Genomic DNA, 24007 nt, shown 5'->3' with positions numbered 1-24007 from the left:
ATCTGAGTAGTATATATATATATATATATATATATATATAGTATTAACTACTAACAGATCGACAGAAAATGAGAGAAACAATCAAATACACTAAATTGCATCGGTGAATCAGTGATAATGTGAAGAGCTAGCCATACCTAATAGATATGTGCCGCATCTCCATCCACCAGTGCTTCGTTTTACAGCTGGTTTCCCATACCGATCCACTGATCCATCTCTTGTGAAAGGATCATCACAGGGACCCCTTCTGCCACCTTCCAACTGATTGATCTCAAACCCCTTCACTCAATGACATACAAATGAATTACCAATAACATTTGCTCAGTTACATCCAAATGAAGATTTCTTGTTCTACTGTTGTTATAAGAATAAAGCTGAAGATTTGCATATCTCCATCTCCGGAGGTAATTAGTTTTACTATAACCATTAGTCCATTAGGTCGCTAGCTCCCAGAAGAAAAGAAAAAAAAAATCGTATCTGTATTTTAGCATAATTGAAAAGAGATCGAGCAATATATGGAATTATGAAACATACATTAACATCAAATTAAGGCACGGAGAAGCATACCAAGAGTTGGTAATTAAGCGCATTAGGGCAGTGCTATGACATTATAGTAAAAATATTACAATTACAACAAAATTAACCAGGAACAAAAACTACATAACAAGAACAAAGTGGCTGATATTACAAATTTAAACCATATTTTCTCTGGAGTAGTAAACCTTACCTTGAAGTCATTATTAGATATAGTTGCAGCAGAAGGGTCTGATTCTGGAGCCATGGAAGCTGATGATGACATCTCTAAGCGACTAAACCAAGCTCTAAGACTCAGAGAGAGGATTGAAGATAGATAGAGAGATGGGGAAAAAGGAGATGTGGGTTGGTGAGCGATAGATATGAGACTGACATGCAATATTGCATCTCAAACGCATTTACTTTCTTGCTGCTAGGACCTGTGTCTGTGTGCTACGTTGCTCTGATATCTAATTAAGAGAAATACAATGGAGATCTCAATACAATGACAGTTGCCTCAGGCCGGCCTGATCGAGGTGACATATGTACAAGTCCACCTACAAACAAATTAACATGGTCAACCAGAGTCAGGTAACTTTTCTCTTTCAGCTCAGCCGTTACTGGTTTAGTAGCGCTTTCCTCGAGGGACGACGACGATGATTAGCGGCTTCTTTCTCATACCAGGCCTCATAAATAGATTTTCTTTTCAGTAAACGACATCTATGTAATATGACTTCATTAAAAATATTGGATTTTGGGAATTTACCACAACTAGATGTGTGAATTTTATTTACTTTCAAAAAAATATTCACTATATCTGACTAAAATCTCACGAGAAATTGAATTTCTTGGGTCGAAGTTCAGTTCACAGACCAGAATGATCAGTTGTGTATAGAAGGTTGACTAAAGGGTAACAAAGGAAATTACATGCCACAAAGTTCAGAAAAATATTATAAAATGATGTGAGAGTGTGATTTACGATTCGGAGAATGCAAATTTCACTCCATTTTTTATAAACTTATACAAATTCGCACACTAACTACGTCTTTACTCATTGTATTCACTACGTTGATCGTATTTCTTATAAAGAGATGTGAGGCTCAGTGAACTAATTGCAATATGCAATGCCTTCAAAAGATGATTTCGTTGGTAACATAGATTATTTATTGCCCATGTAAAGGTTGTCTGCTATACTAATGTGTATAACATACAAACTGAAAAATGCAACTAAAAGGGGGGAGATCACATATAGTAGGGGTGGGCTGTTTTAGAAAATTTGTCTGCAAAAGCAAGTATGTATGCCATACATTGACATACTGTAGAATTTTCCTCCATGTAATGGGAAGTTACCATTACATCTATACAGATAGTTTTGGAATATAGTTGGAAGAGCTGTTTCATCTTGAGATTAACTGTAAGAATGTATCGAGTGGTACATCTTGCCGCTTTGCTTGCCTTCGAAAATGATGGATCCTCTGTGATGGGCTTCTCAGCCACCACCTTCCCAGACTAATGTCCTTCACAATGATAGATTTCCTTGCCCTCATGTTAAGACTAACGTCCTTCACAATGATAGATTTCCTTGCCCTCATGTTAAAGGGAGTTGAGCTCGGCTGGTATGGACGGTTGTTTTTTTTTTGTTGGTAAGAAAACTATCGATTTCTACTTTTTTTGTGAAATTAGATGACTAGTTTTTTTGTTTATGTTTTATGTTGTATTTGGCCATTTCATTTGGGTTTGGGCTTATTTTTTTAATAAATTTTAATTTTAGAAAAAAGTAAAGATTTATCGAAGGTTCTGAAATAAGTTAAAATACGGTTGAACCCGTTTTTATTGACTTTAATCGTTGATGTTTAGATAGAAATGAGAGTGATGTTTAGATAGAAATGAGAGCGGAATTTTTTTTTTCATCACTGATATGTCTAATGAGTTGTATTTTGTAAGTTATTTACCTTTCTAAAAGAGAAGGATGATTTTGTTAGCCAATGCAAATAGCCAAATCGACATTCACACATTCTAGATTTTTGTTTCTAAACTCTAAACCGCTAGAGGCCAGTAGAAACGTTTTCTTTCTTTTCCTAGACAAACCGATATCCGTCGAGAAATAAAAGCCTCCAGAGTAAACTGTGCGCCATATTCTTCATCTGCTCTCTGTATGAGAGAATGGCTCTCTCTTCCACATTTTGGCGCCTAAATCTCCTCTCAAAACCCTCAGTCTCACACATACAAACCTCCCTCAGAGCTCTAAAACCCTTCTTCAACCCCACACCAAGGCCCATCTCTTCCCTTCCCATTTCTTCTTTCTCCAACTCCTCCATAACAAAGAATCCAACTTCTCTAGAATCTAAAACTCGAACTCCCTATCCCCAAGATGATCTTGTTGTTCTGGGCATCGAAACCAGCTGCGACGACACGGCCGCCGCTGTTGTATGTCACTGAATTTGATTGATTTTGTTACTGGGTACTGGTCAAGTTTGAGTTTTTTACTGAACTGGGTTTTGGGTTTTGTGAATGCAGGTGAAAAGCAACGGTGAAATTCTCAGCCAAGTTATATCTTCTCAGGTATATATTAAGCAAGTTGTAGAATTTGGCTATGAGTTTTTTCTTTTTGTTTATCAATCTAGTTTTGAGGCATATGGTTTTACTGTTTTACTTAGGTGAACTGCATTATAATCCTAATGCTATGAATGAGTTTGCCATTTAGAGTATATGTTTGTGCTTCAAAATGTTAGGTAGTAACTTTTGAGAGGGCGATTAGACTATCTGGTATTTTGATAAAACCAACTACATAGAAGTTTTTGTGATGTGATTTCTGTGAAGATACTCATTTTCTGAAACTAGTTCAGGACTATAGGGCTTATGTTGTGATTAAATAGTCCTAGTATATGATGAACTGAAAAAAGTTATAGACTGTGTGTGTGTGTGTGTGTTGCGATTTAGAAAACTATGGGCTAGAATGAAGTAAATAACTTTATGTTTTTACATGGATGCTTTTATCTAATTTCAAGCCTTCACCACGTCAAGGCAGATTTGCTTGCTCAATATGGAGGTGTTGCGCCCAAAATGGCAGAAGAAGCGCACTTGCAGGTGATTGATCAGGTATTGTTCCTTCATTACGGTCATCTTTCAATTTAGCATGATGATATGTTACATGATCTGACATCTGCTACCTGAGACTGTAATTTGTTGGTTGTGTTAGTGTCGTTAGGCACCGTCCTTATGTGTAAGTTGTTTCTGCTAATATTGTTTTGCCAGTCATCATATATTACTGATGTCAGTTTTGGGGATGACTTGGTTATTTCATATTATCGCTTGTAATCCAAATGTTTGATTACTGTATTGTCATGTTTTTTGGTGAATTGAAGATGTTCGAAGCTTGAGGTGAATTTGTGATTGTTGATTACAGGTTGTGCAAGAAGCGCTCGACAAAGCTAATTTAAGCGAGAGAGACTTGTCTGCAGTTGCAGTTACCATTGGTCCTGGTTTAAGCCTTTGTCTTCGTGGTAAGTTAGTATCACCTCTTTTTTCTCCATTTCAGTTGGTGTATGTTTATCTGGAGATTTTATAACCAGTGCCTTTTGGTTGGGTTTGCTACCCTCCTAACCTGGCCCCTATTTAACACTATATGATTGTGAGGAAGGAGTTGAGCTGTTTGTTATCTATAAGGAGTATTGTAGGACTAATTTTTCATTCAACTGTTATGCAGTTGGTGTGCGGAAAGCTCGTAAAATTGCTGGTACTTTTAGCTTACCAATTATTGGTGTTCATCACATGGAGGCTCATGCTCTTGTAGCCAGGTACCTCCATGCTCTCTCTTTTCTGCACTTCAACAGTATTTTGAGTGCTCTTATACATATCGCAATTGTCTATCTCGTGTCAGGTTAACTGAACAAGAACTACAATTTCCTTTCATGGCCCTTCTTATTTCAGGTTAGATAATATACACCATCTGTCCATAAGGTCGTTTTGCAGATTTCAATAAACTTCCACCACATTTTTGGATCACATGACAATATTCATTGTCTTAACAAGACCACTAATAACAATAATCAAGTGAATCAAGCCCATCGGTTACTTCTCTGATGCATATTTAAACGGGCTTTTTTTCCCAGTAGTTAGTTGCGTTGATACACTAAATGATGTGTCTAAAAGCAATGTCTGTCTTCAGGAGGACACAATGTACTCATTCTTGCTCGTGATCTTGGTCATTACGTACAATTAGGGACCACGATAGATGATGCTATTGGTGAGGCTTATGATAAGATAGCAAAATGGCTTGGCCTTGACTTGAGGAGAAGTGGTGGGCCAGCTATAGAAGAACTTGCCCGAGAGGGTGATGCAAAATCAATTAAATTATCGGTGATCTTTCTTCTTATACAGTTTTTGCGAGAAAGTTGCCTTTGGTTTCATGTTTGGTTCTACATAAAGTATAATATATGACCGAGATTTCTGTAACCTGAAGTTAAATCCTAATTCTGGTAATCATTTTGTTTGTCTTTTTTTTCTAGACTCCAATGAAACAACATAAAGATTGCAACTTCTCGTATGCTGGTCTGAAGACTCAAGTGAGGCTGGCAATTGAATCTAAAAATATGTATGTATGTCCTTGATATAGACAATTTTTTCAGAAATTGAGATATACGTGTTTCCTAGATTGCAGATTCCCAAAGATAATCTAGCTATTTTATCACACAGACACACTCACACAGCTTGTGTAAATTAAAGGATTCAGCTCAAGCACAACTGATTCTCGATTGATGTTACTGCAAACCATATTTTTGTCCCAGTGATTTTTGTCAGTTAGTGTAGTTATCTTTTTATTCCCTAATCTTTTTTATGTTGTGCAGTAATGCTACAATTCCTGTTTCTTCAGCAACTAGCGAAGATAGAAAGTCTCGAGCTGATATTGCTGCCTCTTTTCAGGTTACTAGTGTATATCTGTATCATTCTTCATGTCACTTTGATCAAATGTTTGCATTGTTTAGGTTCCAACTTTATCTATTCTATATATTTTGTAACCTTGAGGTTGTTCCTTGTGCAGAGAGTTGCCGTGTTACATTTAGAAGAAAGGTGCGAACGAGCAATTGAATGGGCTTTGAAGATTGAACCTTCCGTAAAACATATGGTTTGTAATCTGGAATTTTAAATTCTGTATGCTTTGATTCACCTTTTCTTCATATAGCTGAGCATGAATACCTATTTATATTCTTTCTGTGTAGGTTGTGTCTGGTGGTGTTGCATCAAATCAATATGTTCGGGCTCGACTTGATCAGATTGTCACCAAAAACAACTTGCAACTTGTATGCCCTCCTCCCAGCCTTTGTACAGACAACGGTAATTCATTTTATCTCATTTTATCTCAGACTGTGGTGTTGGTGACGTGAATTCTAAATTGATAAAGAAGGGTCTGAGCATGCTAATCATTTGTAGCTGAAATGGCTTGATTGGATTAAAACAAAATGTTAACCCATAGTTGGCCATCACTAAAAAGATATGGAAAACTACCTATTGGTGAAGACTAATTCCCAGATGTTAACCTTGTTGCCTCTGTATACACATCCCCATATATATAGCTTGTCTACAGGGAGACTAATGCCTATACTTTAAACTGACTAGGTGTAATGGTGGCATGGACTGGCATTGAGAACTTTTGTATGGGAAGATTTGATCCACCACCACCTGCAGATGAACCTGAAGATATTGAGGTTTTTTTTTTTGAAAACTTGTATCGCTATGATTGCTTTTCATTCAAGATTCTATTCATTTGTTTATTTACTAAATCTGGATGTCTCTTGTTTGTTTACCTGTGTCACTCTTTGCTACATATTTTATGTGGTGTGGTTTGGTATTTTCAACTTCTTACTTCTACTCTTGCTTTGTTATACATCAGTTTGATCTGCGACCACGATGGCCATTGGGGGAAGAATACGCTGAGGGAAGGAGTGAAGCTCGGTCAATGAGAACGGCTCGCATTCATCCCTCTCTGACATCTCTCGTCCAAGCATCTTTGCAACAACAACTTTAGTCTCCATCTCCTAACCTCCAGCCACTTGATGAAATTCCGTTCTTGACACCAACTTTTAGTTTGGGGAAATCTTTGAATTAGAGTGGAACTTTCTGGTGATGAAGTGAAGATTGATCACCACCTATATGGCACTGGCAAACAACTGACGATTGGAATCAAGCAAAATGTTGTAGAAAATTGTTTTGAGAAAGCAGTTTAATGCTGCCCTTCATACCTAACAATCTGGTGCTCCAAACCTTGCGAGACTGCAACTATATATATGGAAGAGTATATCAGATTAATTCTTATGCATATTGTAAATGTAACAAAAAGGGTGTTCTATAATATCCTGTCTGGTCTTGATGGAATGGATTATACTATTATAGGGTCTGTTATAACACTTTTAGCAGATGGTTGTCAAAACCATAAGTCCAATCTTTCTTCTAAATACAGTGATCATTGAGAAATACACAATTATTTTAAAACTAAGATATCATACGTGTGTTAAGCACATGAGCTGAATTTGATGATAAATTACTTTAAAAGTTAAAATTAAAGTTTGACTCGACACACTTCATGTTTATATTAAGCTCAGCTAGTTTTAGCTCGTTTAACCTCGAAACCCTTATCCTTTTTGCACGTAACAAATTCTTAAAGTTCTCAAACTATCTTCTCATTAAGCTCATTTTTAGCTATCTCGAGACTATATCCTAAACTAAAATGTTTACATTCATATTTTCAGAGGGACAATTGCAAAATCTAGAAAGAATATGGTGTAGTTTATAAAAATTGTAAAAACCAGAGGGTAAATCTGTAAAGCATGAACAAATGAGGGACAGTTCAGCTAAGATTCTGCCTTGGTTTTATATAAAATAGAGAGAGTGACGAGCGTTGGTGTCCCCAAATTTTCCCTCCACATTTTTTGGTGTGGAAAATTGAATAGGGCAAAGAATGGAAGTGGGAAGGTTACCGCTGTCAGCTTCGCAGAGAGGGAAGCTCATATCAGCGGGCTACACTACTCTAGCTTCGCTCTCTCGTCTCTCTCCCTCCCACCTTGCTCGTGGTAAATCATCTCTCTGATTTTCTCTCAAATCATTAGGGTTTATGGTTGTGTATGAATTTAGTGATGAAATACAACTGGAATTGTGAGAAATGGAAGGACTTGGTATTTGGGTAATTGAAAAATTGTTACTAAATAGCACATGAAAGTGTTAATTATCACTCATGATAGTTTACTAGTTCGATTTTGGAACTCTGACGAGATAGCTATCGTGATCCGAATTTGCGAAATGAAGTAGTAATAACAAGATTTTGAGTGTTACTGTAGCCCATGAAGTGTGTTTGTATTGATTTCTGTATAATTGTTCTGATCGTTCCTTATCTTGTTATGTATTCCTTGTAAATTTTTTTTGTCTCTTTTCAGTTTACTCAAGGAAATGCATGTTGACTGTGATAAAATTTAGGGATGTGAGGACTGAAGTTTTGTATAATTGTCTATTGTTGAACAGATTTAAAAGTTCCAGAGGCTGAAGCTTATGAAATTCTCAGAGTTGCATCACTTGGTAGTGGGTTGGAACAACCGGATAAACATACGGCTCTTGTCAATGGTAATGCTTTTCTTTGTTCAACCATTATGTAAAATTATAATATGAATTTATGTGAATTGAATATATTTTGTCCAGAGTTATGCAAAATGTGAAATTCTACTGTCCCTCTTTATCGTTATTGCATGACTTCAGGAGGAAACTCGCTATAGGGAAAATACAATGATTAGCTAATAAGAAAAAAAACAAGCTAAGTAGCTGGCCACACTATTTCATTCTTTGTACAATGTGTTATAAACTCAATGCTATTGGGGGGATAACGAAGATGCTGCATTTTTTTTACACTGAACTCATTCTCTGATGAAGACTTGCATTTGAGTTGAAGATGATTAAAAGTAACTTTGATCCCATCTCCTGTAGGTGGACAAACTGCTTGGGAAATTCTCAATGAGGAGAAGTTGTTACCACGCATTACTACATCATGTGCTGATCTAGACTATATTCTCGGTGGGGGAATTAATTGTAAAGAAGTTACTGAAATCGGTTAGTCTAGCTATTCCTAATCATTTATTGGAGTATGCTGTATGTCAGTGCATTACTTTTGTGTACTTTTTCTTCATTTGTACGAGCACAAAACTATGGCAAGCTTTTAATTGGATTTTCTTTGTATTTTCCCCCTGATTTTTAGGTGGAGTTCCGGGCATTGGTAAAACACAGCTGGGGTATGGGGTTTTCTTTCCCAAACTAGGTGTATACTCCTTTTATTGTTCTCCAGGGCATTGAATGCATACTTTGATATTGCAGGATTCAACTTGCTGTGAATGTGCAAAGGCCTATTGGTTATGGTGGCCTAGGGGGAAAAGCAGTGTATATTGGTCAGTGAGTTGAAAACTTAAAACCTTATACTATATCATATCTGTTCACAAATGTTACCTATTGCATCCGGTCTTAAAATGGCACTTGCAGATACCGAAGGGAGCTTTATGGTGGAGCGGGCTCTACAAATTGCTGAAGCTTCTGTAGTAAACATGTCATGTAACAGTGAACTTACGCGGAAGGAATCCGAAGCTTCCCAAGTTGAAAGACATCCTACTGATATCCTGGAAAAGATATATTATTTTCGCATTTGCACTTCGACAGAGCAAATTGCCCTGATAAATTACTTAGACCAATTCATCTCGGAGCATAAAGATGTAGGTAGAGTATTTTGATATGGAATGTACCTTAAGCATCTTCAACATTCCTTTATGCATGGTAGTTACCAGTTCCATATGAGCATGCGTCTTTGTTCATTTTGCTGATAAGTTAGTCAGACTTCAGGGTGCACTTTTTCGTGTCTCGCCTTGTTTCTTTGTTTGGCTGCTTTGGCTGATTAATTGTTCATTTGTGAACTGGAACTGGGTTTCAGTTAAGTTTATCACTGAATGCACTATATTTGATATTCATCCTGGAAGAACTAATGTAACTTCCAAAAACTTTCAGGTAAAGATTGTCATCATTGACAGCATTACTTTTCACTTTCGCCAAGATTTTGAGGACTTTGCTCTCAGGAATCGATTACTTGGTGGAATGGCCTTAAAGTTGATGAACCTTGGGAAAAAGTATACTCTAGCGGTAAGCTATAATTTCCAATTCTTGAATTGAGATCTGAAGTAGTGAAGTCATCATATAAATCCAATACCCGAAAAGTTCTTTTGAATGCGAAAGGAACAGTCATCAACTAGATGATTTTTTGTCCTTTTGTTATGAATGACCTGTTGCAAGACGCCAATATCAGTAACAATTCTGTTTGCAAGCTCTTGGCCAGATTTGGGTTTGTAAAGTATCAGCAATCAGAGCATGGTTGAGATTTTCAAATTTAGTTTGGCTTGTTAGTTCCTTATTTGTCAACACTACACACATACTCCCCCTTAAGCTCTTTATTTTCTAAAAAAGTATTCCTAATGGTCCCTTAATGTTCTTTGTTCTATTTTATCTTATCTTTCTGTGGTTTCAATTTGTTGGCTCTTGTTCTCTTTCGCAGGTTGTCATATTCAATCAAGTAACCACCAAGTGTACAGAAGGTTCATTCCAATTGAGTCTAGCATTAGGTAAGTTTTGTTCTCGGTTATTCAAATCTCACTTCGATGATCATTTTCCACCCTTAAGAATTTTTGCTTTATTTTTTATTTCCTAGGTGATAGCTGGTCACATTCTTGCACAAATCGAATCATATTGTATTGGAACGGTGATGAACGGAATGCATACATAGACAAGTCACCTTCTCTACGATCAGCATCAGCCTCATTTTGTGTAACCAGTGAAGGGATTACAAATTCTGCTTCAAACCACAAACGAATCAGAGTGATGTGAGGTTCCAAATCTGATGAGGTATAAGGTTTGTTTTTACTTTCTTCTTCAATAGATGGTGATTACTTCTTTTTTGTCCAACACTTTCTTTCTATGTACCCGTTTTTGTGTACAGATGAAATCATTGAGAATAGAACCTGTAAAGAGAATGGTAGCCAGAATTGCAAATGATTAGAGGAACAATATGTCCTCTCATGGAACATTGAAATGCAGTTTGCGTCATGATTGCTATTCCATCTTTAAATGCTAGTTAATTAGATACCTAATAGGATGCAGTGCCTTGACTATTTGGTGCCAAATATATTCTGTTGATCAATCTTTCTTAATATGCAGCCAACTATCCTTCGTTAACAGAAATGTGGCCACTTCGTACTGGAATTTGGAATTAATTAATTTCTTGTGGTCATGCTTATATTTTAGTCTTTTAGATACATTCGATGTGACATGATCCTATAGAATGTTGAGAGACGAACACATGTCTGAGACAGACACTATTGCTGAATGTTTATATATATCTGCCTATGTTTGGTGATGATTTGAATGAATCTCTTTTAGGTCTAGCAATTGGTCTTTCAAAGTTGAAATTTGGGTGTGTGTGGCATTATTCTTCTGATGCATTGGGATCTATGTGATACCAGATCTCTTTGCTAAATCAATTATATTGTAAATTACTACTAGCTAGCTGGATGATTTGACTTAGTCACTAAGGTTTGGAACATGCATTCTGTTTTCCAAGGGCTAGCTTTTGTTACAAGATATTTGCAGATATATTGCCTACACCAGGTTGATGCTCCCTTTTTGGTTTTGCTTCTATGTGATCAAGTTTCATGAGATATTTTTCCTATAGAGAGACTTTTTCTTTTTCTGTTTTTTTCTTCTTTTTTTTGGGCTTGGTAGAATTACATGACTAGTAGCAGCCAAGTATTCAAATATTTGAATTATTCTTTACATTTGGATGATATATGCATGTGGAGGCCTTATATATAATAATGTCAGCAGAAAGAAAAAAAAGGCAGGGATAATATAAACAGAATGCTCTTGTCAAACATATGGTGCTGAAGTAGCAGCAAATTTTGAAGTATGGATGGAGTGTATGAAAGACCAGGGGTTAATCTCTAGCCTCCTAACCAACCTTTTACCATTTATTGAACAAATCTTCAACTCTAAGGAAATCTTATTAATATATTGTCACCTCTATACTCGTCGGATCCTCCACCAAACTCTTCCCATCTCTCTCTCTCTCTCTCTCTCACTTCAACAACCCACCAAGATTGGTGCATCCTCAGATTGAGACCATGGTTAGATGGCTACTCATGAAGCTCTTTTATATTTGTATTCTCAAAAAGAAGAAAAGTGTTATAAGAACTGTCTAACAATCTCATTAATTTACATACTTCATCGTCTAAAAACGACATACGAAACTAATATCGTAACGAAACTAGATTAGTTGCATTAATGTATTGATATATTAATGCATCGTGGGTCGAGACGGTAGATCATATTTTCTAAATTGTGCCACCAAAGTGGCAAAAAAAGGTCCCGAACACTCCGGCGCCGGCGGACAAACCAAAGGCCGCATTCGATGTACCAAAGGGTGGAGCAATCACCAAGAAAATTAAAAAAAATACTAAAATACCTAAAAAACAAAAAAGCCTTTCCAAAATAAATATTAAAAATGGAAAGTATTTTTTCATTTTCAAGAAAAAAGGTCAAGAAAAAACATAAGGCAGAGAGCCTTTCCTAACCTCCTACCCTCAGTCAACGGCCAAGATGGGCCTTGACCCCAATCTAACGGTCAGCTCCGATCTCTACCTGTCCTTTAGTGTAGACGAGAAGCTCAAAGCCCCTCCCTCCTCTATCCGATAAAATCAAAGAGAACGCCTTCTCAAATCTTCAACGGTCTCTCCTCTCCTCTCCTTCACTCTCTCTCTTCTTCTTCTTCTTCTTCTCTGAGAAGAGACCCTTCTTCTGCTTCCACACCATGACTTCCTCCTCCTCCGTCACTCTCTCCCAGGCCCTCCTCGCCCGGGCCATCTCCCACTCCAACTCCACCTCAGACCGCGTCTCCCTCTCCTCCGCCATCTCCCTCCCCTCCTTCTCCGGCCTCAAATCCACCTCCTCCGCCGCCGCCTCCGTCAAGCTCGCCCGGGTCCCACGGCGCCGCCTGAGCCGCCCGGTCCGGGCTGCGGCGGTCGAGACTCTCGACAAGACTACTGAGACCTCACTGGTGGAGAAGTCGGTGAACACGATCCGGTTCTTGGCGATTGATGCTGTCGAGAAGGCCAACTCCGGTCATCCGGGTTTGCCGATGGGGTGTGCTCCGATGGGGCATATTTTGTATGACGAGATCATGAGGTATAACCCAAAGAATCCTTACTGGTTCAACCGTGACCGGTTCGTGTTGTCTGCTGGCCACGGCTGTATGCTGCAGTACGCTCTGCTTCACCTCGCTGGTTACGACAGTGTCAAGGTGAATGATTCGTTTATGAATCCAAAATCAATTGAGTTTTGCAGCACAGAATAAGTTTTTAAGTTCAAAATCAAGTGAATTTTATGACAGCGAAGTTATTTGCTCACTCTAATCTAGTCAAAAAGTTGCTGCATGTTGGGTTTTAGTATGCATCCGGATCGTATGTTTTGCTTTGGTAATGATCTTGATTGGTTTGTGAACTAATCGTTTGTTTTTTTTTTGGGATCGATTATCAGGAAGAGGACTTGAAGGGCTTCAGGCAATGGGGAAGCAAGACCCCTGGACATCCCGAGAACTTTGAGACACCCGGAGTTGAAGTCACCACTGGTTAGATTCGGACTTTAGATCTTTTTAGTTGATTAAGTAATTACATGCTTGAAGGCTGATTGACTATTCTTTTTTTTTTAGAAGATTTGTATTCTTAAGGATATTGTGGTTCCATGCAGGTCCTTTGGGGCAAGGTATTGCAAATGCTGTTGGTCTGGCCCTTGCCGAGAAGCACTTGGCTGCACGTTTCAACAAGCCAGACAGTGAGATTGTTGATCACTACACGTAAGATAATATCTTAATGAGTGGGATTGTTTGTTTTTTTTTCCTCTGTATTGATGGCATATTTGTAGCGACTGTACTTAGAAGCATTGGTGTTATTTCTGTGTAGATATTGTATATTGGGTGATGGTTGTCAAATGGAGGGTATTTCTAATGAAGCTGCTTCCCTTGCTGGGCATTGGGGACTTGGAAAGCTGATAGCCTTCTATGATGACAACCACATTTCCATTGATGGAGACACTGAGATTGCATTCACCGAGAATGTTGATGCCCGTTATGAGGCTCTCGGATGGCACGTTCTCTGGGTGAAGAATGGAAACACCGGGTATGATGAGATTAGAGCTGCCATTAAGGAAGCAAAGGCTGTGACAGACAAGCCCACTTTGATAAAGGTGACACATATGCTGCATTCTCCTAAGATATTTAGAATAGTATACTCTATGTGCCGTGATGAAAAACTATATATATATTTTTTATTATCTATAATTTATTTTTTGTAGGTTTTTTAAATGTTTCAGCCAACATTGTCATTGACTTCTAGTATGAGATTAAGCTATATGTATTGAAACAATACTAAAAAATATATATATATATATATATATATAATCCCTTTTAGAGTTCAAAGAGAACTTGAATCCCACAGGCAGGCATCCTTGCATTGTCTGGTGAAAGCATTTCTCAAACAGAGTTTTTTCATTTGATCGGATATTAGCCAATGTGATGTTGAATGTTTGCATATTTACCAGGTGACAACAACCATCGGTTTTGGATCTCCAAACAAGGCAAACTCATACAGTGTTCATGGTGCCGCTCTGGGTGCCAAGGAAGTTGATGCTACCAGGCAGAACCTTGGATGGCCATATGAGCCTTTCCACGTGCCAGAGGATGTTAAAAGGTAAGACATAAAACAAGATGAATTATTAATCGATCGGTTTAATCAGTCTGATAAGATTAATTTCTAATCATCTTGATTGGTTTTATTTTAGTCATTGGAGTCGCCATACTCCGGAAGGTGCAGCTCTTGAAGCTGAATGGAATGCCAAGTTTGCTGAATATGAGAAGAAGTACGCAGAGGAAGCTGCAGAGCTGAAATCCATCATCACTGGTGAGCTACCCGCTGGTTGGGAAAAGGCACTCCCGGTAAGTCTAGTTCTGTCAATAAGTGGGTCCTCTTACATTTAAGAATCTCTTTGGTTATTCTAATATGATCTTGATTGAGCAAAAAATATTTGGGCACCATTTTGAGTGGCACTGATATGATGTCAAGCTTCATTCAATCTCAAAATTGTTCACATGTCTGGTAGCTGTACAACTTTTACCGTGTGTCTGACCTCTATATTATTTCTAGATAAAACCATGTTATAGAATAATATAGTGTGTTATGATTGGAAATGAAAACTTTCTCATAAGGTCATCTGATTTCACTTTTGCAGACTTACACTCCAGAAGTCCCAGCTGATGCTACCAGGAATTTATCTCAGGCAAACCTCAATGCACTTGCACCAGTTCTTCCTGGTCTAATTGGTGGCAGTGCAGATCTTGCTTCTTCCAACATGACTTTGATGAAAATGTTTGGAGATTTCCAGAAGGGTACCCCAGAAGAACGCAATATTAGGTTTGGTGTTAGGGAGCATGCGATGGGAGCCATCTCCAATGGAATTTCTCTTCACAGCCCTGGATTTATCCCGTACTGTGCCACTTTCTTTGTTTTCACTGACTACATGAGAAATGCCATAAGGCTCTCTGCATTGGCAGAATCTCGAGTTATCTATGTTATGACCCATGATTCAATTGGACTTGGAGAAGATGGACCGACCCATCAACCGATTGAGCACTTGGCAAGTTTCCGGGCAATGCCCAACATTTTGATGCTCCGCCCAGCTGATGGGAATGAGACTGCTGGGTCATACAAAGTTGCAGTTGAGAACAAGAAGAGACCATCTATCCTTGCCCTCTCTAGGCAAAAGCTGCCAAACCTTGCTGGAACTTCCGTTGAGGGAGTCGCAACGGGTGGCTACATTGTGTCAGACAACTCTACAGGTAACAAGCCTGATGTTATTTTGATCGGTACTGGCTCTGAGTTGGAAATTGCATACAAAGCTGGTGAGGAACTCAGAAAGGAAGGAAAAGCAGTCAGAGTTGTCTCCTTCGTTTCTTGGGAACTCTTTGAAGATCAATCAGATGCATACAAGGAAAGTGTTTTGCCCGCGGCAGTAACAGCCAGGGTTAGCATTGAGGCTGGATCCACATTTGGGTGGCATAAGATTATTGGAACCAAAGGAAAGGCAATCGGAATTGACCGATTTGGAGCAAGTGCACCAGCCCCAATTATATACAAGGAGTATGGCATTACTGTTGAGGCCGTTATTGCAGCAGCAAAAGAAGTTTGCTAGGTAACTTGTATTTAGCCATTTGGTTTTGCATGGGGATTAGAGAAGAGGCCATATGCAAGTGATTTGGTTCATAGTATGGCCTATGGTCTCATTCGCCTTAATAAAATATTACTTTTCATTTGTTGCTTATAATTCTTCTGTGTAGCAACATAGATCAAAATAGGGAGAGTAGGGCTTGAGAGCGCTCATTGTATTTTATAACTCTTGGACCTGGCTTGAATTTTGTAATGTTCTGTGGTTAATTAATGAGTTTCACTTTCCTCCACCTAACATTTGGGAATCCTGCAACTGTTTTTCTTCTAGTATACAAAGTTCTATCCCTTTCTCAATGCAATCACAGAAGATTGACACAAATCTGGTAGAGCATAGATCTTTGCTGTTCTTGATTTTAGTTATTACTTATGAGTGATGTCCTACATTCCAATTTTTCTGAACTCTTTTGTTTACCTTCTACCTTCCAGGAAAAGTTAGCTACTTGAACTGAAGGGTGGTTCTCACTTATTGGCACAAAACAATGATATGGATGACTGAAAATAATTGGATGGGTGGTTGGAAAGTGCGGTATTGTTCCCATCAGAAAAGAGGCTTTGTGTGTATTCTAATCTAGGATTGGATTGGATATTGGTTTCAAGCCATTCAAAGATAATAGAGTAATCCATATTCTGATGAGTCATGACCTTTGTTTGGCAGTTGCCTATAAAATTTTGCATCCCATAGTGTCCACATGAGGTAGATGATGGGAAAAATGTTTGACATTTAAGTTTGTGGTTGTTGAAGCTCACCTCAGACCAATCCACACAGTTATTGTCTTCTACCTTTCTACCACCAAAACTTCATTGCATCCAAGAATGGGTGCTTCAACAGAATTTAGTCGTTTGGTGTTTCCTTCACTCTAATAATATCTTTCACTTGAATTGACACTTGAGTTTGGTGCTGGCATTGGGACCCTAAATTATGATACAAGTTGTTCATAGAACTATAGCATATTCTGTTGTATCCAATTTAATTACAGACCAAGATGAGTTAGCAAGGGTGAGAAATAGTGTGGATGTTTGGAATATACTTCAACTCATGGCATTTATGCCTTGTATTCCTATGGAATCAAGCGTCTCCCAAAGATATTTGAGTACTGTAGACACAGAACCATGAGATTTGTCATCTAATTTTATATTATCAAGAGAGTATTAACTTGATGAGATAATTCTTTAATGTAATTTCCGTACCATTTTACATATAAACTTGTGGGGGAGAAACACTTAATTGATAGTTGAGTTTGAACCCTAAACCCCAAAAAACTAAGTTCTCATGGAAGTTCCCATGATCAGATTCAGATATATTGACTTTTTCTCAGTTATATTGTTAAAATCATAACGAATTTTATATGACTAGTAACACAAACTTATAAACACCACCCGGTAGGACGATATTCAGCCAAGCTTGGCAATCTTCCTCCAAAGAAGCCGGCATTTAAGCCCCCGCCCCTCACTCCGGCAGAGGACGAAGCCTCTGCTCCTAAAGACAAGTCGTGGATCAATGACAAGACCGAGCAGGACCTTGAAGACGATCCCGATCTCGACGACGATCGCTTCCTAGAGTAATACAGGAATCAAATTATGCAGGAATAGTTGGGAAAATTCTGAGTTTAAATATAAAATCAGTACGATAGTTGGCTCAAAAGGTCGAATCGAAGCGAGGTTGATCTAAGTTTGTAGAAAAAACTAAATCGCGGAAGCTTTTTTGTGTATTTCTTGGCAACGAAGTACCCAGCAACTAAATTTGTGAAAATATTTTCCACAGATTGCATTCCTAACTACCCGGATCGTAATCTTCCCACTCTTTTAGTGTACAACAGTGGCGCTGTCAAAGCCAATCATGTTGGTATGCGCAGCTTTGGTCGGAGATGCACACCTGAAGGTATCTATTTTCTTCTGAATCTTTCCTATTCCTTTTGCATATAGACAGTAATTTTTCTCCACCCAAAATAAAAAATAAAAATAAAAACGTAATGAACATTGCAAGCTGTGCTAGTATTATTGCAAACAATACATTTATAGATACATATATGTTGCTTGCTCAATATGTATAATAAACATCCTTTTGTTCTGTAGCTCAAATACTTGAGCTGATGATCATGAATTCATGATTAGCATTCTCTTTGGACGTTGGTCTTGTTATTGAAATTATAATTGTCTTTTTTTTTTTCGGCCTTTTTTTTTCCTTCTAGTGACTAGTTTCTCTGTTTTGCTGAATACTAGGTGTGGCATTTGTTCTCTGCCAATTAGATCCTGTACTTAATGATGGGAAGAGTGCTAATGATCGTTCAAGGGAAGCCGTGATCGAGGGAGTTCGCATAGAGAAAGTTGTGACACAACATGAAGATAAGGACGATGGATATTCAAGTGATTAGTACTTTAGTAACTGTATGTTGGTCTGTCTAAGATTATGTTGTTTTCTTGTCAGGGCTTCTTTAAGAGTTTGAGTTTAGATGTTTACTTCATTTCCTGTTCAAAAAAAAGAAGATGTTTACTTCATTTTGTAAACTGTGCGTGTTGTAAGATGTATCATTTTTTTTAAACGCGTACAACATACAACACAGTTACTTATATAACGAATTTCACCTGTGTGCAATCACAAACAGACTGAATCATCTATGCCCAATATTACCTCATGATCCTCACGCAGCAATACTGTAAAAGACCCTCAAAATGTTTCTGTGAGCCTTGTAACTAAAATGACTGTTCTCACTATGGCCAGCGGGGGTTGGTGCGAGAAGTTGACACTGCCATATACCAATTTCTTTCTTTCTTGTCCAAATTTGCATTATGTATCAAAACGTGCACAAACCTTACCAACCCCCTTGACCTCTAATTCTCCAAAAACCCCTCCACATCTTCTTCTTCCCAGAAAAGCCAAAGACCACAACCCCTTCACAGTTCACACCACAAACCCAAACACCTACCCCATTTTCACAATTCAAAAAAACACCCCAAATCTTTTCTATAATTGCAAATACCTCCCCCACTTCCTTTCTTTTTCTCTGCGCTGTTCAAATTTCTGGTGTCCCAGTTGGGTTGGTGACCAAGTGTAAGGTAAACCTCTCAAGCAAATCCCCACCTACGACCACCATTGCCACCAAAGCCTCCATCTTTCTATCCCCCCAAATCCAACCACCATTTTTAAAAGGACCCAAGTGATTAATCTCTCTGAATCAGACACCCAGAAACACCGAAAATGGCCCAAGTGAGCAAAATCTGCAGCAATGGAGCTCAAAGCTTCAATCTTTTGCCCAATGTCTCCAAACCCCAGATACCCAGATCGTTGAACTCAATCTCCTTGAAGTCACAGTTTTTGGGTTCTTCGAATTCTCTGAGTTTGAAGAGGGAAAGTGGGTTTGTGGGTAGAGTCAGGGCTGGTGGGCTTAGAGTTTCGGCTTCGGTTGTTACGGCTGAGAAGCCGTCAACGGTGCCGGAGATTGTGTTGCAACCCATCAAGGAAATTTCGGGTACCATTACTTTGCCGGGTTCTAAGTCTTTGTCTAATCGGATTCTGCTTATTGCTGCTCTTTCTGAGGTACTTAAAGATTGTGACTTTGATGTTAATTTGAAGGTGGACTTTGGTGTTGTGGAAATGTGATGAGTATTTGAGTGTTTTGCATTGGTTGGGTTTGTGTGATAGGTGAAATGATATGGGGTTGCAATTTAAGGACTTTCTAGATATTGGTTATTGGGTTTAGACTGTGTTTCAATGAGGTTTGAATTGAATTAGAGGTCAGACAAGGTATATTGTTTCTATTTGATTGATCATAGATTCTAGACAGTAAATTGAGTTGTTGGAATATTATGCAATGTGTGCTTTTAGAGAGAATAGGGTAATTGGTGGGTATTTCCTTAAGACTTGAGATATCAACTGTTCTTTTATGCTATTGTTCAGGGAACGACTGTTGTAGACAACTTACTAGATAGTGATGATATCAATTATATGCTTGGTGCGTTGAAAACGCTTGGGCTGAATGTGGAAGATGACAAGGCAAACAAAAGAGCTGTTGTGGAGGGTTGTGGCGGTCAGTTTCCTTTGGGGAATGAATCCGGAGAGGAAGTTCAACTTTTCCTTGGAAATGCTGGAACAGCAATGAGGCCGTTGACTGCTGCAGTAACTGCTGCTGGTGGACATTCTAGGTATGTCTTACTGCTACAATCTATGAGTGTATTTCCTGCCTTTTAGCAAAGATTATATAGAATATGTCTATATGAATTATTCTGTTCATTTATCCTAATACAAACGTGTACGATATCCAAATAACCTTTGTATACTATTCAATATGGTTCAGGTATGTACTTGATGGGGTGCCCCGAATGAGGGAGAGACCAATTGGAGACTTGGTCACTGGTCTTAAGCAGCTTGGTGCAGATGTTGACTGTTTTCTGGGAACAGACTGTCCTCCTGTTCGTGTAATTGGAAAGGGAGGCCTTCCAGGGGGCAAGGTGAGGTTTGCCTCTTACATTTATGGTTGAATGGTTTAATCAATTGCATCGGTGAATTGTAAGAAACCATGCTAGTCTACTTTTTTGAGTCTTTGAACGTTATTGTTCTTTCAGAATAGAATACCATTCTTTTATGTGTCAAGAGTCAAGACAAACTTATGCAAATACACATTTTTCCCATTATCTACTGGAACTTTTCTGTGGGAAAAAAAAATCCATTTTCATTCTTAGACTTCTTGGTTTCATTCTTAATGTTTTTTATATGTTTCTTTTTAGTTTTCTTTCCAATACCATGCCTTACACCATTTTTATTCCCATTTGAAAATGTAAGGATGTAAGGTGAGTGGTTGTGTCTGCAGTATTGGTTAATTTGATCATTTCAATCCACAATTTGTTTGCAGGTGAAGCTCTCTGGATCAATCAGTAGCCAATATTTGACTTCTTTGCTTATGGCAACTCCTTTGGCTCTGGGAGATGTTGAAGTTGAGATTATTGATAAGCTGATTTCCATTCCTTACGTTGAAATGACTTTGAAATTGATGGAACGCTTTGGGGTCACAGTGGAACATAGTGATAGCTGGGATCGGTTTTTGGTTCGAGGAGGTCAAAAGTACAAGTATGTTTTATTCAATTTATTACGGCACCACTTTCTATTGTAAAGAATTATAACTTGTCGAATTTTGTGAGCATGGCTTATTGTCTATAACAATGTGAAAAATTATCAGGTCTCCTGGAAAAGCCTTTGTCGAAGGTGATGCTTCAAGTGCTAGTTACTTCCTAGCTGGTGCTGCTGTAACGGGTGGGACGGTAACTGTTGAAGGCTGTGGCACAAGCAGTTTACAGGTATTTTGCACAGACCTACATATGTTTAATCCTGCCCACCTTCCAGTCTATTCCTGTTGAATGACAAGTTTTTTGTATGTGGGGAAAAACTGTTCTCAAATTAGCAATTGGAATACTTGTACAATATCTTGAATTATGTTGAAGTTAAATAATCTGACATCTATCGGTCTTTTATCAATCAAGGGAGATGTAAAATTCGCTGAAGTTCTTGAAAAGATGGGCGCTGAAGTTACATGGACAGAGAATAGTGTCACCGTCACAGGACCTCAAAGACATTCTTCTGGAAGAAAGCACTTGAAAGCTGTTGATGTAAACATGAACAAGATGCCAGATGTTGCCATGACTCTTGCTGTAGTTGCTCTTTTCGCCGATGGTCCAACTGCCATAAGAGATGGTAAGTTGCAGTCTTTTAGTTGTTGAATGGATTGTGCTTGATATATTTTTTTATTTTGTTTTAAGTAGATAGGAAAGTAAAGGGAAATGCTAGGTGCATAGATCTGAATGTTTTGTGGAAAATTAGCAAAACTAATTTACAAAAAGAAAGAACATAAGGAAGAAAAAAATGAATTCAATGTAAAAACAAAATATATATTATGCAGCAGTGATGGAAGCTTGCTTGGAATATAAGGTTCCATTGGCACTATACTTATTTTCCATGAAATACAGTGAACTTTTGGAGATTCCCATTTGGTGAGTCCTATCAATTTTAAGGCTGAGGATCTTACTGTGTGAGTAAGACTGGATGGGGTATGAGTCGTATGACATTTTGCTGCTGAAAGTGCAAGCCTAATGCAACTAGGCTTGTAGAACCATGCAATTCCTATTTTCTCAATCCTCCACTTAACAGCTGATACAAGCACTTAAACTGAAACTATGAAATGTTAATAGTCAGTTCACATCTTTCTCCTGTAAAGCTTACAAATCAACATCTGAGGTCAACAGAGGCCTGTTAAAAGATTGTTTCTCCCTGAAGAGAAGTGTTGAGACTAAGATATATTATTAACATAGTTTTCAGAAGGTTAATATAATTTTTTCAAGTACCAATCTTTTTGCTTATCCATAGGAATTGCATATGGTTTTAGATTCTGCATGTTTTGAAGAAGTCGCATCTGAAAGTATCTCCTAAAAACCATCCTTAATTGCTTGAGTTTTTGGTCTTCAGTGGCAAGCTGGAGAGTGAAGGAGACAGAAAGGATGATTGCCATTTGCACCGAACTCAGGAAGGTTAGTTTCTAGTGACTTTTCTCCAACCTTGAATGTTACTACACATTGGTACCTATTCCTTCTTTTAACATGTCTGGACATAATATTTCAGTTGGGAGCAACAGTTGAAGAAGGCCCAGATTATTGTATAATCACACCACCAGAAAAGCTAAATGTAACGGCCATAGACACATACGATGACCACAGAATGGCCATGGCATTCTCCCTGGCCGCCTGCGGAGACGTTCCCGTTACCATCAAGGATCCTGGTTGCACCAGAAAAACATTCCCCAACTACTTTGAAGTCCTTGGGAAGTTTACAAAACATTAAACAGCTAATACAAAACACTTATCTGTAGATTAAAGAAGGGAACAAAAGAGGGATCATTCTTCTGCCTCTACAACCAATGCAGTGCAGATCAAAACCACCCTTTTCTATTCCCTTCATTGCATTGTAATCTTAGACATGTCATATTTTTAAGGTTTGCTCATTATTGTTTCTGAGATTGTGATCTTGTTCTACACAATAAATAGTGCTTATGTTTCTTGGATCTGCAGACCCTTTTTCTTTGTACTTTTCCATGGGACTAATTCCTTCACATAATTCTATGAGCCTCTATACCTATGAGTCCACCTTAAAGGCAAAAACCACTTCTCTACCTGCACAGACTTGTAGCAGCACCGCCCTTGATGTACTATATTGCAAGAATAGATGATTGGAACCTACTTTATTAGCAAACTTCAAACTTTGTGTAGATATAATCACATGTCATTGTCCAGCTTACATTAACTTGCAGGGCATGTTACATGATGCAAGGTTTTTTTTTAAAAAAATAAAGGACTACCAATGCGTGTTCCCCTGTCTTCTTTTTCTATCAGATTCACATGCAGACTGGGGGTGCCTCAATTCTAAGTTTAAATTTTCAATATATATTGCAAATTGGGAGTCAATCAATCTTAAGGATCTAAGTGTAGTTAACTATGTAGTATTATTGGTATTTGTTTCTTTGCTACAATTTATAATCACCTTGATTGATTATATCGAGTAAATTGAGATGGGAAATTCTATGCCTGTATAGGTTTTACTTGACCTTCCCCCAAGCCCTGTCTTACAAAAGCCTAAAGCTTTTTATTTATAGTTTAAGATTGAATGATCCAATTCGATAATAAAAGACTTTTCTTAAATTTGGAACAATAGTGTTTAACAAGTCATTTGAAAGAACATTTTTAGAATACAACTTGAAGAAATTATAGTGTAGATCACCAAACCCCCTTTGAAGTTAACTTGAGAGATCATATCTCATTTTCATGAGAATGCTATGTCCTCTTCAAGAGGACTTCCTAACCAAGTCATCAAATGAAAACAAGTAAACAGAACCCCGATATAGTATAAAGAAGGATATCTAACCTCTAACCTCCTAAGCTTACTTGGGGAAAGGGTGTTAGAAAGCCAAAAATGAATGTGGTTTTCATCTTTTTGGTCAAATTGTCTGATGTATGGGCACTATATAAATGGGGTGCACCATTAGAAGCCAATATCATAAATGATGAACATGTTGTAGGGAACGTGGGGCACATATTTAGGAGTTATATCTTCACGATCACTCTTATTCTTCTTCTTGTTATATATATATATATATATATATATATATATATAT

The 24007-nt window shown here is 38.0% G+C and overlaps 5 protein-coding genes and 1 pseudogene across 5 annotated transcripts in view; 5 read left to right on the top strand and 1 right to left on the bottom strand.

Moving 5' to 3' along the window:
- The window catches only part of LOC101300679 (nitrate transporter 1.5-like), a 3856-nt gene extending 3057 nt beyond the window's left edge, over positions 1-799 (bottom strand). Inside the window, exons 1-2 of the mRNA XM_004308409.1 lie at positions 728-799; positions 138-279 (exon numbers count right to left, since the gene is read on the bottom strand). Coding sequence (XP_004308457.1) covers positions 138-279; positions 728-799 — 214 coding nt within the window. The remainder of the gene's footprint in view (positions 1-137; positions 280-727) is intronic.
- Positions 800-2676: 1877 nt separating this feature from the next.
- On the top strand, positions 2677-6913 carry LOC101300402 (probable tRNA threonylcarbamoyladenosine biosynthesis protein Gcp-like). Its single transcript, XM_004308408.1, has 13 exons — positions 2677-2940; positions 3031-3075; positions 3538-3612; positions 3920-4016; positions 4220-4310; positions 4394-4443; positions 4682-4872; positions 5022-5107; positions 5361-5436; positions 5555-5638; positions 5733-5847; positions 6130-6218; positions 6404-6913. Exons 1-13 carry the CDS (start codon positions 2677-2679, stop codon positions 6536-6538), a joined length of 1398 nt encoding a protein of 465 aa, XP_004308456.1. The 3' UTR covers positions 6539-6913.
- A 555-nt stretch (positions 6914-7468) lies between these two features.
- LOC101298645 (DNA repair protein RAD51 homolog 3-like) lies at positions 7469-10413 on the top strand. The gene is made up of 9 exons (XM_004306886.1): positions 7469-7580; positions 8026-8124; positions 8482-8604; positions 8750-8783; positions 8866-8936; positions 9028-9254; positions 9544-9675; positions 10085-10151; positions 10238-10413. Exons 1-9 carry the CDS (start codon positions 7469-7471, stop codon positions 10411-10413), a joined length of 1041 nt encoding a protein of 346 aa, XP_004306934.1.
- A 1870-nt stretch (positions 10414-12283) lies between these two features.
- On the top strand, positions 12284-16356 carry LOC101297772 (transketolase, chloroplastic-like). Its single transcript, XM_004306883.1, has 8 exons — positions 12284-12880; positions 13117-13207; positions 13327-13432; positions 13539-13821; positions 14176-14324; positions 14416-14569; positions 14863-15822; positions 16284-16356. Exons 1-7 carry the CDS (start codon positions 12392-12394, stop codon positions 15820-15822), a joined length of 2232 nt encoding a protein of 743 aa, XP_004306931.1. The 5' UTR covers positions 12284-12391; the 3' UTR covers positions 16284-16356.
- Positions 16357-16670: 314 nt separating this feature from the next.
- On the top strand, positions 16671-18229 carry LOC101300108 (annotated as a pseudogene).
- Positions 18230-18881: 652 nt separating this feature from the next.
- On the top strand, positions 18882-22905 carry LOC101298062 (3-phosphoshikimate 1-carboxyvinyltransferase, chloroplastic-like). The gene is made up of 8 exons (XM_004306884.1): positions 18882-19392; positions 19753-19997; positions 20150-20303; positions 20705-20919; positions 21029-21146; positions 21330-21540; positions 22309-22370; positions 22462-22905. Exons 1-8 carry the CDS (start codon positions 19054-19056, stop codon positions 22678-22680), a joined length of 1563 nt encoding a protein of 520 aa, XP_004306932.1. The 5' UTR covers positions 18882-19053; the 3' UTR covers positions 22681-22905.
- The last annotated feature ends 1102 nt before the right edge of the window (positions 22906-24007 follow it).

This window comes from Fragaria vesca, linkage group LG7 (assembly GCF_000184155.1).
Source record: "Fragaria vesca subsp. vesca linkage group LG7, FraVesHawaii_1.0, whole genome shotgun sequence".
NCBI lineage: Eukaryota > Viridiplantae > Streptophyta > Magnoliopsida > Rosales > Rosaceae > Fragaria > Fragaria vesca.
Note: the sequence above shows the minus strand (reverse complement) of the source record. Positions and strands in the feature narration are given on the sequence as shown.

What these genes read in the sequence shown, in the direction of transcription:
- LOC101297772 (XM_004306883.1), top strand. Translation starts at nt 12,392, where the DNA reads ATGACTTCCTCCTCCTCCGTCACTCTCTCCCAGGCCCTCCTCGCCCGG. An exon ending in GTGCCAGAGGATGTTAAAAG is followed by an intron (nt 14,325 to 14,415) that starts GTAAGACATAAA and finishes GTTTTATTTTAG; the next exon opens with TCATTGGAGTCGCCATACTC. An exon ending in GTTGGGAAAAGGCACTCCCG is followed by an intron (nt 14,570 to 14,862) that starts GTAAGTCTAGTT and finishes TCACTTTTGCAG; the next exon opens with ACTTACACTCCAGAAGTCCC.
- LOC101298645 (XM_004306886.1), top strand. Translation starts at nt 7,469, where the DNA reads ATGGAAGTGGGAAGGTTACCGCTGTCAGCTTCGCAGAGAGGGAAGCTC. An exon ending in TAAAGAAGTTACTGAAATCG is followed by an intron (nt 8,605 to 8,749) that starts GTTAGTCTAGCT and finishes CCTGATTTTTAG; the next exon opens with GTGGAGTTCCGGGCATTGGT. An exon ending in TCATCTCGGAGCATAAAGAT is followed by an intron (nt 9,255 to 9,543) that starts GTAGGTAGAGTA and finishes AAAAACTTTCAG; the next exon opens with GTAAAGATTGTCATCATTGA.
- LOC101300402 (XM_004308408.1), top strand. Translation starts at nt 2,677, where the DNA reads ATGGCTCTCTCTTCCACATTTTGGCGCCTAAATCTCCTCTCAAAACCC. An exon ending in GCCAAGTTATATCTTCTCAG is followed by an intron (nt 3,076 to 3,537) that starts GTATATATTAAG and finishes CACCACGTCAAG; the next exon opens with GCAGATTTGCTTGCTCAATA. An exon ending in CAAAATCAATTAAATTATCG is followed by an intron (nt 4,873 to 5,021) that starts GTGATCTTTCTT and finishes TTTTTTTTCTAG; the next exon opens with ACTCCAATGAAACAACATAA.
- LOC101298062 (XM_004306884.1), top strand. Translation starts at nt 19,054, where the DNA reads ATGGCCCAAGTGAGCAAAATCTGCAGCAATGGAGCTCAAAGCTTCAAT. An exon ending in CGAGGAGGTCAAAAGTACAA is followed by an intron (nt 20,920 to 21,028) that starts GTATGTTTTATT and finishes AAAAATTATCAG; the next exon opens with GTCTCCTGGAAAAGCCTTTG. An exon ending in GTGGCACAAGCAGTTTACAG is followed by an intron (nt 21,147 to 21,329) that starts GTATTTTGCACA and finishes TTATCAATCAAG; the next exon opens with GGAGATGTAAAATTCGCTGA.